General features: G+C 41.2%; 1 protein-coding gene across 1 annotated transcript in view; it reads right to left on the bottom strand.

Moving 5' to 3' along the window:
• PlexA (plexin A) overlaps positions 1-17,681 on the bottom strand; it is a 731,624-nt gene that overhangs the window by 434,547 nt on the left and 279,396 nt on the right. The window contains exon 3 of the mRNA XM_067142056.2: positions 865-1,047. Within this exon, the coding sequence (XP_066998157.2) occupies positions 865-1,047 (183 nt within the window). The remainder of the gene's footprint in view (positions 1-864; positions 1,048-17,681) is intronic.

Raw genomic sequence — 17,681 nt, 5'->3', positions numbered from 1 at the left:
GCTTGACCTCTTCCACCCACTTCGTTGTAGCCTTCAGTCCTACAACGTACTTAAAGGTCTTCTTCGTCAATCGGTTCTCGTTCTTTCTCACCAGAGATCCGTAACCTTCGTTTCCGAACTGAGACAGTGATATTTTCAGTGTGTCTGTGTCCGGCTACTTGGCTGAATTGTGAGCGTAGTGATTTTCGGTTCAGAAGGCCCCGGGTTATATTCCCGGCCGGGTCGAAGGTTTTAACCTTAAATGATTAATTCCCTTGGGGACTGCTCGTTTTTACTGTCTCCAACATCCCTGCAACTCACACACACAGTACTATCTTCTACAACAATAAATCGCAGTTTCCGACATACGATAGATGGCACCCACCCTCGTCGGAGGGTCTGCATTACATGGCTAGAAATTGCCACAGGGAATTATTATTATTATTATTATTATTATTATTATTATTATTATTATTATTATTATTATTATTATTATTTACAGTGTGTCTGTGAAGGCCCTCGTTCTATCTTTTCTTCCACATCTCACCAGGATCACTCAGCGGTCCTAGAAATTTCCTGAAGATTTTCCTTTTTTAGATTTCCTGCAGTTTGCCTTCTTTATTCAGTGTCAGGCACTCCGAGCCATACAGATCCTCTGGTTTTACTGCTGTGCGCTAGTGTCACTTATTAGACAAGAATATCACGTATTTACTAATTCTAGTGACGATTAAAGTCCCATACGTGCAATTTCTACCGTGGCTCAAAAATTAAGTCTCAATGAACTACTGCCTCATCGCTCCGGGACACAAAGCAACTGAATTTCGAAAGATAGTCTTTCACTTTCTACCGAGATAAACTCCAATATGATAAAATAACGGCATTTACCTTTTTGAGATGGCCGTTAGCGGTGCCCAGGAAAACGACGGTGTAATCTCCCGTGGAAGTAGCGGCGACAGCCGTCAGATGCGTGCCGAAAACCAGTACAGGCACCGCCGCAATAGCTTGCTCGCCTCCCAACGGGGTATTCACATCCAGTCCACAGAAGTCTTCGCCGATGGTCTGCAGTTTCTGCAATGATAAAGAGAACAAATATATATTCAACTGGCACACAATCGGCTTCATTTTACACAAAATTATCCTCAGTTGATTCGAAAACACGGCAAATTTTCTCTAAGAATCATTATGTCATACAGCCTAATGAATACCACGTTCAGTGTGGAGTGACTTACAAGCTCGTGATCATGGGGAGGTCCAGAGGAGCCAACTTTTTCCACCCTCTGAGCTTAGCTGATTATTTGATGTCCTTTACAAAAGCAATTTTCAATCTGACTCTGATTCTGCTCAAGATAAAGGAGTTCTGAACAAACAATAAAAGGCGTATGACAGCCCACAGATGTGAAACAACGGTATCAAACTATACTATACAGTACTTCCTTTACCACCCTTCTCCCATCATACCAGAGAGTATAGACATATTCTACAAGATTAAAGTGTTGCCGAAATTAAATTACGGTTGCCTTCTGGGAACTTAATTTATGATGCAAAATCGAAAGATAGACATCTGTAACAGTGCAGGCACATATCTTCCCTAGTGGTGTTTCAACTGCCCACTACCCACCAGAGTCTTGGAAAGGTACGGCAATCCAACTGACGAGCCAGCTGCCACACTGCAACAACACTGGCAATTTTTCACGACTGAAAAGACCTAAAGAGCATGGATACTTTAAGATTAACATTCAAACAAGCAGATATGTTAAGCAGGGAAAAATACCTTGATGAAATGATCCTTAAACAAAATTAATCATTTCGACCTATCCTTAAGAAAAATGAAAGATTGAGAATAAGACGCATACAGAGTGTAAAAATCAACACTGTTGAAACAAATAAGTTGGTTGGCATCATCCTGTTAGACAACTCTCAACGGGTGCAACATGTGAGGATTAATACACCTCAGATTATATTCTCCACGCATGATCGCCTTTTATGCAGGAGTACCAACGTCCATCGGGCGGTAAGTAGTATACTGGCAAGTGCTTGTATGCATAACCTGTATTTGGAAACCATTGCACGCACGGATGTCGACATGTGTGGATACAAAACTTCACTGGAGATCTGAGAATAAATGTGATGTTCTTTGAATAGTACAAAGTAAGAAATAATTAATTTAAAATGTCCATACTGATTTATGGTAAACTGTAAAAATGCAACGGGGTATATAAAATGCCTCCCACTTTCGAGACTTTGTCTGTGCATTAGTAGGTATTTGGGTCTAAGAATTGGATAGCAAACAGAAGTGGCATTCGAACATTATTGTGAGGTTGAAAAGGAGTACTTTCTAGAAACCAGGCCATGAGTTCTCGCCATACTGCGTTTGGCTTTAAAATACGGAGTTATTCAGGTCGCCTTTTAAGATAATGGATGTTCCCAGTTTACCTAAACAATGACTAGAAGAGTACGTATGCCTAGGACTTACGCTTCACTGTTATTATTATTATTATTATTATTATTATTATTATTATTATTATTATTATTATTATTATTATAACAACGTTATTCATTTAACGCCCGTTTCTTAAATTGCTATAGATTGTAAGGGACACTAAGTGTCGAAATATTGTCCTGGTATTCTTATCACGTGTTGGAAGCCAGCGACACGAGTTGTATTTAAGTAAGATGGTCTCAGTGCATCACTGAGGTCGGCACTTAACTTCTTTTAGAAATAACTTATATTGTAATCACGATAAATGTGTTTATATTAGATGTTCAAAGTAAGCCTTCATTCCATTTACACAGTCTACTCCGATGCTCACTAAGCGAGACTTTGAAACATTTAAGGTAAAGTACAGTTCTAATACTTATCGCGCGCGTCTGAGATGACCTGAATAAGGTACTATGTACAATAGAAAACCACGATATGTAACTTTGTTATTACTTATTTGCAATCAGCAAACACGCAACTCCCCATGTGAGTAAGAGAATTTTAAACTATGACGTACTTTAATCAGAAATACCCAATCTCATTGAAGGTACTCTCACACCCTCCAGTGTTTGCCGCAAATTGTTTCCTTCCCTCCCACTGGAACTGCTAAGATGGTTTCTACGGCACTGCCTGGACGATTATTTTTTGCTCCAGATCTAAGGACCCAAAACCGAAGAACAAGCCCAACTTCTGTGGTTCTTTTTCCACGCACGGACGACCTTGCGTACAAAAAAGATGCAGCGAACTTCATCTCCCCGCTGGCTTCTGCTTGAGCCTCAAGCTGGGAATCCAGATGCAGGAGGCTCGACACTGCAAAGCTGTGATCGACATAGTTTATAGATACCAGTACTGAAACAACTTCATTCATAAACCGCGCCTTCACTATCCACAGTTATCTGCCGTAACATTCGTGGAAACCAATAACGAAAGATAGCCAATTATATCTTACACACGGCATATACACATATGAAAACATATTCAATCCAGACAGTAAAAATGTACGTTGCACCACCAGACAATGCACGTCACATGCCAGCCAAAGGAAGAGTCACAGTAATTTTGATGCTTAATGATCATTCAAGCATTGCTAAATAACTGTTGGAGTTGTTCAAATGAGAACTTCTGGGACTTACTGAGTCAATTTAAATACAACCGAATTATCTCACTAATGTCTGATTACTTTATTGTTGGATTCGATCCCTTTTAGGGGCACCGAACATTAAAAACTACGGACCTGTAATAATAATAATAATAATAATAATAATATCGATTTTACATCTCACCAACTACTTTTACGGTTTTCCGAGACACAGGGGTGCTTTACCGCTGCAGTAAATCTACCAACACAAGGCTGACTGAGCCAGGATTGAACCTGCAAGGGTCAGCGCTCTACCGCCTGATTTACTCCGCCCGGCAATATGTGATAGTGTATGAGATTGTAATTATTCAGGACAACCGAGCAAATTCGCTGCGCGGTATAGGTCGTGTAGCTGTAAGCTTGCGTTTGGGAGATAATGGGTTTGAACCCATTCCCATTTTCACACGAGACAAATGCTAGGGCTGCACCTTAATTAAGTCCACAACCGCTATCTTCTTAACCCTAACAAGCTATATGGAATAGGCTGTACCTCCGGGGTGAGTGCAGAAAATCCTGAAAAAAGGAAACAACATCCGAGATAACAGCTAGCATGAACCCAAATTCATATTTCCAACAGGTGCACCATCTCAGCGCTATAGTGGAGCAGACGGCGATTTGCTACGAAGGTGGGTCCAATAATTGTTAATGAATTGTCAATATGTGGAAATTACAAAACGTAAAACACGATTTAAATGTAAATTGTGAGAGGTATCGCGTATTTGCTCTAGGTTCTTCAGAGTTTTTTTAAACCAATGACATGAATTCCTTTGAATGACTGAATGACTGAGTCGGCAATCGATCCCACCACGTTGGAATCAAGGGGGGGGGGGGGGAGGGGGGGTGCTTGACTATGTGGAAGTCGACTCAACCTACAGACAGAGAGATCGTCCTCCGAGGGTACACTTGATAGAATATAGCATAACAAAAGATGGAAAAAAGAACAAAAGCCCATTTTATACATTTTTCAATATTACTGTGAGGCCGAATAGAGGCTCTAGAAAGTATCAAGCTAATGCACTATTAATAATACCCCTGAGATAAAGTGGTCCCTTTAACCTCAAACGTGTACATACATGGTACGGGTCCATATTTCCTTCAGGTCGGGCAATGCATGAGAGGTTAATGAGTTTAGCACTACACCTCCACCGGCCTTTAACCACAAGTGAAACTGTCTGATTGAGGAAATCCTCCAGCATTTATTTTACAGTAGCCGGAGCGAATCTGAAGCTGTGTGGAAGGTAGGAGGACAAAATTGAAATCCTTATAGAATGGTCCATCAAGCGAGGAACTGAAATGTTTATGGTTAGGAAAACTCAAAATAATTGAGGCTTAATAAAAATCCTGGCTTTATTTTGCGATAATTAGGAAATATAGTGAAGCAATGATGAAAGTGATACATGTTCCTCATGAATGAAACTTTTATTAAAATATAGACAAACATCTACCGAATGATGTATCACTCAGTTGCATGATCATCCAGTCAAAACAATCCGATTTGAAAGACATACTATAATGGAGTATGATTTAATAGAATTCATGTGATTCTCACAGCTAAGGTAGTTTAGAGAAAACTGCACGGCGTCTATACCGTTCTGTAACCCAATCACACCCTACTTACCGTATGTTTGTGAGGCTGGGAAGCTATATGCAATACTATCCTTGCCGATACATTCCTGGTTCTGAGGATCGAAATCTTCTCAAAAATAAAGTACCGTTATCTGAGAAAAACATGAGGACCATGCAAGCCACATGTAGTCAGAGAAAGTAGGCATCACATCATCGACATAAGGAACTATACGATATTCTTCGGGTAACAACTAGTGCTTGTAGGTTCCAGGGCATGTTCTTGCTCCGATGCGACTCATTACGTAGCACCAGTTTCAGCCTTCCACTACCTCTTGAAAGAATATTATCGTCGGAGGTAAATACACTATGTCATGGTCACCTCGGTCATCGGATGTTAATATACCCGGAACTTACACGGTCAGTTCAACGAGTTAGTCTACAGGTACACACATAACGTTAGGGCTAATGTAGATGGACCCATTCCCAACATCCAACTTGCTGAAATATGTGCGTGGGGACAAAAATGTGGAATATGTCGGAGGTCGTAAGAGAAACATTTTATACTTTTTAACAGATAACTGAGCGAAAAGAAAATATTAATGTAGTGTGTCTTTGTTCATTAAACAGCCAATATAGCGGGCCGTGATAGTTGAATGATATTGTCGTTGGTTTCTCATCAAGGTGGCCGATGTTCGAATCCCCATAAAAATGGCACGTCACTGTGGTGTGGATTCCACGTACAAATGAAGGTCACACAATAAGAGTCACGTAAGACGTCAAGTTTGCTTACGTATTTGCATTAATAAATACATACTATTTGAATGATACCTAGGACTATATATTTTTTCCACAAGGTGCCGCAATTTACCTCACAGGCTCCCTTCAATAATTCTGGAAGGAATAATCGTGCGGTAGTTTTTTCATTACATACACTGATTGGATTTATGACCAGCAGTATATCCTATAGTAAAATTTTTGGATACTAAACCAGTTTAAGACAATCTTACTACAAAACATCGCAGTCTCAAAATGTTGATTTTTTTAAATGCTTAAGGCTATTTATGGAGCTTCTTATCGATCTACCATCATTTCACCTTAACTCAAAACGACAGAACCTTACTTCTAGTTCAGAGAGATTTCATAAGATATTTCCCGGGCCACGAATGCTAGGAATAGCCATTGGCTCCTCATCATGGCGGGTCACTGTTCGACTCCTGGCCAATGCACGCAGAAATTTTGGAATGAAGAGTCACGCCTCTGTAGTTTGAATTCCCCGTAAAACCACAACCTTGCTTGAATGTCTGCTTACTTGCTTGCTTAAAACGCAACGCCCAGAATGCCAGAATAAACATTATAAAATATTTAATCGCAAATATTAACCAACACGACAATATAAAATCAATCAATCAATCAATCAATCAATCAATCAATCAATCAATCAATCAATCAATCAATCAATCAATCAATCAATCAATCAATCAATCAATCAATCAAACAAACAAACGAAAGATTCTCCATGCCCTACAACGTCAATCAGTGTGTCTATAATTTTAGTGATTTGTATCAAGACGTTTTGTTCTGTACTAGGAGATATCATCTTTGTTCCCAGTGAAAAATTCACACATGCAATTTCTTCAGTTATTCCTAGCAAGTGACTCCACTATCCTCAAGCTGTATTCCCAGCGCCATAAAAAATACATTAACAATAGGAAAACGTCGTCTACAATGTAATAAAGAAAGAGATTGCACGGAATATCGAATATTTATGCAAGTTTGTTATTTTGGTTGGAAACCACATAGAGATATTCATCCACCGCAAAACGCAACTAGCGTTGTTTGACATACAGACAAGTTTGATTAAAATGGAATGTCTCTGTCAGTTTATCAAAAATGATTCTTTTCGATTAACATTTAAATGAATAGTACAACAAAGTATAAAATTATGTTGTCATAACATAATGTATCTTTAGTTTTAGTTGCAATTTATAATTATCTGCTATTCCGTAATGAGTAATGACTCATGGTATGCAAACTGCAGGAGGTAAAAGGCTGACATAGTTTTTCCCCGCTCACAGACAAAATCAACAAGAAGTGAACTTTGTACGTATAGCAGGCCAATCCAACTCAGCGTTTGAGGGCTAGCGTGCCGAGGGCTAGCGTGCCGAGGGCTGCACTTGACTCCTTTGTCGCTGCGGCTGTGGCGATCTAAGAACGAACACACGGGTTGCTGATCTTGCCTTCCTATCCGAAATTACAAACCATTTGCGATTTAATGTTGCTACTTGCGCTGTTAAGATAGAAATTTCACTGTTCGAAAAACATACGTCCCACTAACTACTTGTTCGGTTTCGGAGACGCCGAGAAGCCGGGATTTAGTCCCCGCAGTTCTTTTACGTGCTAGTAAAACTACCGACGCGAGGCTAACGTATTTGAGCACCTTCAAATACCACCGGACTGAGCCAGGATCGAACCTGCCAAGTTAGGGTCAGAAGGCTAATTCCTCAACCGCCTGAGCCACTCAGCCCGGCTGTTCGAAAAACAATTACAGGAAAAGGATTTTGAAGAATTATCATCTTTAAAATTATACAACTTGTCCAAATGTAATACGGATAGTAACTGTGAAGACCTTAAAAAATTCGGCAATGTTTAGAAATATCGAAAAAAATCGCCTGAATTAATTTTTTATAACGCCCTTCACTCTAATCACGAGCAAACTCTAGCCAAATTTCAAAAAGAACTTATAAGGCTCCATCGCAACACAATTTTGAAAGACAGGTATTACAATATGGGGGTCGAAGGGGTAGTATGTGGTCCCGTAGGTGCATTTCTTGCTGATGGAAGTGCACTAGCAAAACACAGGAAATGCCATTTATACCTACTGAGTCCGATACATGCACGTCCACGCCGTGGTCTCTGGACAACCGGTACATTATTAAGGTACACGGCTAGGTCATGTAAGGGCGGAAAGCGTGTTCCCGACGCTTAAATGGGGTCCAATCAGCTAAGGGAGACAACCCTAACAGAAAACATCTGTCCTCCAGGATTGCTGGGGGTTGGAGAAATGCTAACAACCTCGCTTCGGAAAACAAACTGTTGCGAAGCCCCAGAATATGCCTCGGAATGGTGGATTTAATGAATTTTAATAGGCGACGAACTAAGCCAAAGGAAATGAACTATGCAATTGGTACATGGAATGTACGCACCTTTCTACGAGCCGGAGCACTGAACGCAAAAACTAGAAGCCAACAAAGTGGACATAGCAGCCATCCAAGAAACAAGATGGTCATTAAGAGATATTTAGTGGTGGGAAGTCAAGGAAGGCACAAGAAGGAGGAGTAGCATTTACAGTACGAACACAAGCCAAAGGTGATGTGCTACAGTTTTTGGCAGTAAAAGAAAGATTGGCAACGCTACGTTTTAAAATGCGATTCTATAATCTAACAATTCTAAATGTACATGCACCAAAGGAAGACAAGGAACAGATAGTCAAGGATCACTTCTATGCTGAACTGGAACGAGTGCTAGATTCAATCCCATCAAACGATGCTAAGATAATAGGAGACCTAAATGCACAAATTGGGAAGGAGAAGATATATCAGGGAATAATAGGGGTCCATAGTTTACACAACAATACTAATGATAATGGACAGAGATTGATTGACCTTGCTACCAGCAGAAACACGAAAGGGATGTCAACTTGTATCCCTCATAAAGAGGTACACAAGCAAACATGGATGTCCTCGGATGGAAAGACTTGTAATCAAACAGACCATGTAGTGAAGGAGAAAAGATGGGCATCCAGTATTATGGATGTCAGATCATACAGAGAAACAATTGTGGCTTCGACCACTTTCTAGTTAAGGCAATCTTAAGGTGTCGCATTATGAAAGCAAGGAAGAAAGGAGTGAGTAGGATAGAAAAGTACAATACTAGTGAACTGAAGAATAAGGAAGTATCAAAAAGACACGGGGAAAGAATGGCAGAAGTTCTGGTAGAGAAGTATAATAAGGACCAAACAGCAACGGTCGAAACCAAATGGATTGCTCTGAAGGAAAGCGTTAGGGCCGTGGCAAAGGACACACTAGACATTGAACCTAAAAGGAACACAAAGGAATGGTTTGATGAGGATTGCCAAAAAGCCATAGAAGAAAGAGATAAGGCATATAAAGGATATTTAGAGACCAACAAGGGTGAAGAAACAAGAGGTTGAAAATCAGAATAAAGAAGTAAGGAACGTATGTCGAAGAAAGAAGAGAAGAAAATTAAATGAGAAAATGGCTAGAACAGTGGAGGAATTTAAGGAAGATAACAGCTACATGGCTTACAGAGAAGTTACGGAAGTGAAAGAAGGATACAAGGCTAGAACAAAAATGTGTAAGGACAGAGATGGACAACTTTTGGGAGATAAAGAAGGGATCCAAGATAGATGGAAGGAATATTTCCAACACCTCCTGAACCCAGTAGAAATGGAACGGAAAGCACCAACTACTTCAAGGAATAACAATGAGACAAATGAATCGGAAGTCACAGCACCATCTATGCAAGAAGTTATAGAAGCCACACAGCAACTGAAAAACAATGAAGCACCAGGAATTGATGGAATCCCTGCAGAGATGTGGAAATACGAAGGAACCACACTACAAGAAGCTATATACGATCTGATTGTGAGTGTGTGGGATACAGAAGAAATGCCTGAAGACTGGTGCAAAGGCATCATATGCCCAATATACAAGAAAGGGGATAAGCTGTTATGTAGCAATTACAGAGGGATTACACTGCTGTGTACAGTATATAAGCTGTACACCTCCATCCTGAAGAAGAGACTAGAACCCCTGGCGGAAGGAATTCTAGGAGAATACCAGGCAGGGTTCAGGAAGGGAAGATCCACTATTGATCAGATATTTACTGTGAAACAGGTGTTGGAGAAGTGTTGGGAACGGGGCATAGATGTGCTACAGATGTTTATCGACTTTCAACAAGCATACGCCTCTATTGACGGGGATACGTTAATGGAGATATTAAGAGAGTTCAAGATACCAGAAAAGCTGGTGCGACTAGTGGAATTAACTATGAGAAATACGATGGCCGGAGTGAAAATTCAGACTGAAGTAGGCAGCTTCTTCGAAGTGAATCAGGGATTGAAGCAAGGAGATGGCTTGGCACCAATTCTATTTAACTTGGCATTAGAATCAATGATTAGAAAATTAAGGGTGGACACCAGTGGAACACTTCTATACAAAACAGCTCAACTAGTTGAATATGCTGATGACATTAATTTGATGGGAAGAATAACAAGGACAGTTAAAGAAGTATTTGAAGACTTGAGTAGAGAAGGCAAAGAGATTTGACTTAAGATCAATGAACAAAAGACGAAGGTAATGGTGCAAGCTCGGAGAAGGAAGTATACAGATGACCAACTTGTCCCTGAAGGATCCAAAGTGGAGGTGGTGGATGAGTTTAAATATCTTGGCGTACATCTAACCAACAAGAATGAGGAAATGGTAGAAATACAGGCAAGAATTCAAGCTGCCAATAGAGCATACTTCGCAGTACTACCTCTTTTCAGAAGTACAGATATAAACCAGAGCCTAAAAGTTATGCTACACAAAACCCTCATTCGCAGTATAGTGATGTATGGAAGTGATACGTAGACCCTCCCAAAGAAAGCCGCGGAGAAGATAGATTCCTTCGAAAGGAAAATCCTGAGGAGAATTTATGGACCCATATGCGTACAAGGGGAATGGAGAATTAGACATAACAATGAACTATATTCCCTGTATGGGGAGGCACCCCTGTCGCATGCCATTCGAATTAAGAGACTTAAATAGACAGGTCATCTAATTAGGATGGAAGAACACCGAATCCCAAAGAAGATATTCTTAGGAGGCTTTGGAGGAGGAAGGCCTGTGGGAAGGCCACGCAACAGACGGGAAGATGGTGTACATCAGGACGCAGCACACATCCTCAAGATCCGGAATTGGAGAGTTGCTGCGCGAGATCAAGTTTGGCGGAGAGCAACTGGGGAGGCCATGACCCGAAAACGGGCCGTCGCGCCATAGGTAAGGTAGGTAAGGTATTACAACATAGCAGATGGCCTCCTTGCATTTTACAAGAACTTGAAAAAAATGTTTGCGCGTATCCACGCACCGACATGCAAATTCGTTATTATGTTTGGCTCTACATACCTCTGCGAATACATATTCTCAGCCACAAACTCCAGTAAGGGTAAAATTAGGTCGTGTTTGTCCGATATTGCACTGGAAGCAGAGCCTTTTTGATTTGACGCCGCATAGACGACCTGCGCATCTGAGGCCTCTCCGGAGGTCAAACGCCATTATCATTTATGCAGTCGTGTCCATAAACACCAGCGCCACATATACCACGAAGCAGGCCTACTGCTGCATCTCAGCAAGGATTTCGGGACTTCCCAAGTTTGGTTCACTAGAATGTTTGTGATACTGTAAATTGGAACCTAACGTTATACGATGGTATGATGTCATGTTAATTTTTCTGAAAGAGATTGAAAATCTTTTATATCAGTCTTTGCTTGTTTCAAGAACATTTAACAGTTAATACGCATATCCCAAATGAAAGGACATACAATACAAGGAAACTTACTTTAAAGAGCAACATGCACTAAATGCATTTGAAGGTAAAAACTGGAATGATTTAAAACTACAGTATATTATATCTCATTATTTATTTACTTCTTTATTGCGCTCTCTAGTGTTTTACAAAACGAGTCTGCTTAGTTCTTGCCCTAGACTCTTCTGTCATTGTACGGATAGCAGAAGATGGGTTCAAAAAATAGACGTGGGTGTCTCCCGCTTTGCATCACACATAGCTTATGCCTCGGATTCCTAAAATGTACCACAGAATTAGTTTCCCGTAGCAACTGTCTACACGATCATTGAGAGCTAATCAGGCCCACGTCTGTTGTACTCTAAGCTGTCACATGGAGGAAGTTTCCTACAATGCAACTTCCCTCCACCCTTACAGATACGATTCCCCATACCCTATTCCCATCACCTGCAGTGGCCCCCTTTGTCCTTCATTCCGGGCTCCCTTCTCCGCTGCTACCCCACACTGTCACCCCTCCGTATCCCCTGCTACAGTAATACACAGGATAACATTCATATTAACTCACCCCCAGTGCACATGAAGCTGAATCAATAGCATTCCCATTACCATGGCCGTGGGCGCGTTCAAACCGCACCGCATAAGACTACCGGCTACTAGTATGCAAGACCTCTTCATCGCAATTAAATTAGCCTACCAGCCCATAAGATCGAGACTTTCTCCAAGAACCACAAAGAGTGCACATTCCATAAAAGTTGCGAGTCGTTCCTGTTAACAATGTTACGACTTAACAGACCAATCTAGATAAAATGCACTTAAATACATTATAATAAATGGCAACATTAATGGCAAATACGTTGTAGTTTATTTCATCGGAAGAAAAATTGTTAATATGAATTACCATACTTTAATTAAGTAATACAGAAAATTGGCGAAGAGCTCGTTAATCAAAACTGAAAATTAAATAGTAATGCTCATAAGTTATTCAAATATACCGTTTATAAAAATATGCCATTGCACATCAATAAATTCTTCGGATCATGTTTTGAGGGAGTGGTTAGATGTAAAACATATTGTAACATTAAAACTGTAGGAAAATTTGATTTTTTTTTGCTAGGGGCTTTACGTCGCGCCGACACAGATAGGTCTTATGGCGACGATGGGATAGGAAAGGCCTAGGAGTTGGAAGGAAGTGACTGTGGCCTTAATTAAGGTACAGCCCCAGCATTTGCCTGGTGTGAAAATGGGAAACCACGGAAAACCATTTTCAGGGCTGCCGATAGTGGGATTCGAACCTGCTATCTCCCGGATGCAAGCTCACAGCCGCGCGCCTCTACGCGCACGGCCAACTCGCCCGGTGGAAAATTTGATGGAAATTTATCTGCCAAGTAGCTTTTCATAAGTGCCATCAGCTGAAATCACGGACCAGGTGACTATCAATGACTTATCTCTACATAATTACTCTGTGCTGCTGTGCCGCGCAAGCGAGTTCAAGTATGGAATGCGATGAACATGTTAACTCACCAACTCCCAAATGTGTAAAATGAATTCGGAAGGAAACGTCTGACAGGAAATCGTAATGGGCCCCTCAAATTTCCGGCATTTCCTTTCATGGAGTCGCTTAACTTTCTGTCTGTCCAAGACATTTTTCACAGTCTTTGTCTTTCTATCTCTAGAACATTTGCATTTATCCTTCCAGCTTTCAGTTCCATTCCATAGAAATTTATGAAATATAAATTTGAGATCCGATATTATTTTCCTTCGTTCACCGAGCGTTAAACCGCGTTTCACAGCAGGGCACATTTTTCCTGCTGTTACCTCTAACTCGCTCGAACGGACTGCCGCATTATGAGGTGTGACGCAAGCAACCTTACAACTTCCAGGCAGGAGTGCGATCATGTGACATTGTCAATGGCTTCTCACCACGTAGACTAGAGTTCGAATCTCGGTACAAAAAATGTGGGATCTTCGAAATGAAAAGTAACCTGTTGTTTGGATTTTTCACGTGAATCTGGAAAACCTGCAGCAACGATCACGATATCAATAATCACGTAAAACTACAAGTTTGCATCATGTATCCGGGGATGCTGCTGAAACAAGTAGGCCTAAACAAATTGTTCGATCATCATCTCTGCCTAACCAAACTCAGAGGGTCGAAATTAGTAAATAAGTATGTAAATTATACAAGTCGAAAAAAAAATGGGTTGAGAAGAAACAATCTGAGGACGTATTGAGGTTGGTAAAATCTAAAATGGACTAACAATACAAATCTTGAGCTACTGAAATGAACCTTGAAGTGCCTTCTTGGACTGCACTCAAACATATTCACCATTTTTTATAAATATTGTTTCATTCTGCATGTGCATAGATCTGTAATTCACTCTACAGAAACCAGGAGTAATGGCAGATAATTTAGATTTATTTACAGGTACAGGAGTATATCCATGCATAGAATGCAAAGAAATGCATTTAGTACGCCAAGCAGAATGTTAAAATCAAATAACAGATTCATGTGATAAAGGAATTATTTAATGGAAAATGGAATGGACTTATTTTCACCGTAAGTACGAGTCGAACGAAACTCTGTAGTATAATTAAAACTGGGCTAACGAGTAGACTGAACGACAGTCATTCTCACGCAAGAGAAAAGGAACATGCGAAGAAATTTTAGTACAAGGTAGAGTAAGGTATCATCAAATACACTAGCTCATTGGAAAAACGTTCCTATACCGAACAATCTACGCCAAATAATCGCGCAGCAATTATGTTTGTAAATGGCCGGAAAACAGTTAGATATTTTCAGTGGTGAAGATGACTGCTGCCGAATCCAAATCATTTCTGAAAGAGTTAAATTCCATTACCTACTCAGTTTAATCACATGACTACACTATTACACAGAGATGACACAGCCAACCTCAGTGATACAGTCGGTCAGTTGCAGGCCTCCTGTCCCCAAGATAGAGAGTTAGATTCTGACTGAAAACGGTGGTATATGAAAGTGATAAAATGCAACAACTCCGTTTCGATCAATTTCTACACGCAAAAGAAATGCCTGTGGAATAAAATTCCGACACCTTTCATGTCATAAAATGTAGGCGAAGCTCTTGTTTTTGTGAGGGGGCATAGTTCGAAAACCAACATCGGCAACCATAAGATCTCGGATCGCCTTGCTTGTTTTCACAAATACACACCCGAACACACCTTTACGGACAGCACACATCCCACATATAGCCTTTTCCGAATGGAGTGACCTAAATAATAATAATAATAATAATAATAATAATAATAATAATAATAATAATAATAATAATAATAATAATAATAATAATAATAATAATAAACTGGCTGAGGGGTACTGTGGTGGTTCTACGATGGCGTTGTTTGCTCTGTTATGTTGACGGATTCTAAGACATCGAAATGAGAAAAGATAATTTTCAGACTCACACCGAGAAGGAACTTCGCATACATTAATAAGGTGTGTATGGGAACTTCTTTAGTCCCCTGATCGAAGGGATATCTAACCCACATAAGTTGGATTATTTGCATATTTACACACGGTGCTTTCGAAAGTAGTACGGTTTCGGCAGTAAAAATCGAATAAAATTGTTGGAGCGTCTTCCTCAAATGGATATAAATATCTTCGATGCGTACACAATGTATTAGCACCCTAAAACTCCAAATAACTACATCATGCTATTTGCTTTACGTCGCACCGACACAGATATGTCTTATGGCGACGATGGGATAGGAAAGGCCTAGGAATTGGAAGGAAGCGGCCGTGGCCTTAATTAAGGTACAGTCCCGGCATTTTCCTGCTGTGAAAATGGGAAACCACGGAAAACCATCTTAAGGGCTGCCGACAGTGGGGCTCGAACCCACTATCTCCCGATTACTGGATACTGGCCGCACTTAAGCGACTGCAGCTATCGCCAAATAACTACACCGAGATTCAATCTCGCAACTTGAGTAGAAGAGGCGAGCACTAAACCAACCGAGCAACGCAAGTACTTTCCTTCATAGAGAGATCGAGGAAGTAAACTGCAAAAAAGCAAAGTAAAGTCACCTCCGTACAGGCCATGAAGGCCCTTTTGAGGAGTGGAAGGTAAAGGCTTCCACCATTGTTAACCTCGGCACGTGATGGGGTAGAGTGGTTAGCTCTACGCCCGGCCGCCTTTGCACCCAGGAATTAACCTGGTACTCATTTTTGGTGTAGGCTGAGTGAACCTCAGGGCCATACACACCTCCTGCAGTGGAAATCCCGTTTCTTAAATTTTACGACTTCCTGACGGGGATTCGAACCCACGTCCTTCCGGGCGAACCGAGCACGTTTTACCGCCTCGGCCAGGCAGCCCCTAAGTAAACTGCAGCTCGTTGAAACACACAGAAACCAAGAAAATATTTTCTAATCATCATCATCATCATCATCATCATCTGTTTACTCTCCAGGTTCGGCTTTTCCCTCGGACTCAGCGAGGGATCCCACCTCTACCGCCTCAAGGGCAGTGTCCTGGAGCTTCAGACTCTTGGTCGGGGGATACAACTTGGGAGAATGACCAGTACCTCGCCCAGGCGGCCTCACCTGCTAAGCTGAACAGGGGCCTTGTGGAGGGATGGGAAGATTGGAAGGGATAGGCAAGGAGGAGGGAAGGAAGCGGCCATGGCCTTAAGTTAGGTACCATCCCGGCATTCGCCTGAAGGAGAAGTGGGAAACCACGGAAAACCACTTCCAGGATGGCTAAGGTGGGAATCAAACCCACCTCTACTCAGTTGACCTCACGAGGCTGAGTAGACCCCGTTCCAGCCCTCGTACCACTTTTAAAATTTCGTGGCAGAGCCGGGAATCGAATCCGGACCTCCGGGGGTGGCAGCTAATCACGCTAACCACTACACCACAGAGGCGGTATTTTCTAATCACTATGGTTTATTCAGCCAACGTTTTAATCGTACTGTAACTCTTTATTCAGTTACATTTTCCCCGCTCGGCAACACTGGGCGTAGTCATTACTTCGAAGGGAGATTTCATGCCGTTGAGTAGCGAACACAACAAAAATTGGCCATTCTACAGCAGCAAATTCTGGGACAAGGAGTCGTTGGGAAGGTCTCGGTGTCAGCTGAGGGGACAGATCAGTCTTTAAATATCGAAGGACATGATATGGGACCAGCATTGAACGTGGGGAGAAACACTGCCATAAATATATCTAATACAAGAAGCGATGTTTTTACACAAATAGGGACCCAACAATAAAAACAATAAACTAACATCATTTCCAAGGCTAAAACGGGCACTGGAGTGGAACACAACAAGCCTTGAGCCATGGAACAACGGATGGAGGCTGTATCAAACGATAAGGGAGAGAGTCATATAGCATCAATAGTCGAACTACCATTATCTAATTAATTCTTCCAGAGGGTGAGGAAGCATAGGTTGGTTGAAAATAGACTCGGAACATGGCTAAAATATCAATGTGCAGTAATTACCAAAAATTGTTTAAAAGAAGGCTAATTGTGGTCTGAAAAGGAATTACCAGTAAATAGTTGTGAACCCTGAACATATTTATTAAACATTTCTATGTTGCTGCTCCACAAGTGAAGACCAGCCTGCGCTCGATTTCTCACCTATCCTAATCCGTGCATGATACTAATGCCATCAGGACAGCAAAATTCTAGTCAAGAAGCGATTAAAATCCATCACAAATATATGCAAACGTATATGCGAGGAATTCAGTGAAGTGCCACAAAGAAAATTTATTGGCAAATTTGCTGTAAAAAGTGCTCAATTATTCAAATAATTGAAGAGTGTAAAAAATATGTGGTTGGGACATAACTGGACTGTCTAAAACAAAGGTGTTCACGCTGGGCATTCCGTCCCGTGGGCGCCCAGATCTGTAAGTGGGCGGGTAGGCAGGCGATGAGCGCATGTGATTCAGCCAGTAATCATTT

Source organism: Anabrus simplex, chromosome 2 (assembly GCF_040414725.1).
Source record: "Anabrus simplex isolate iqAnaSimp1 chromosome 2, ASM4041472v1, whole genome shotgun sequence".
NCBI classification, from domain to species: Eukaryota; Metazoa; Arthropoda; class Insecta; order Orthoptera; family Tettigoniidae; genus Anabrus; species Anabrus simplex.
The sequence above is the reverse complement of the archived record's forward strand: the minus strand, read 5'-3'. Positions and strand labels throughout refer to the sequence as shown.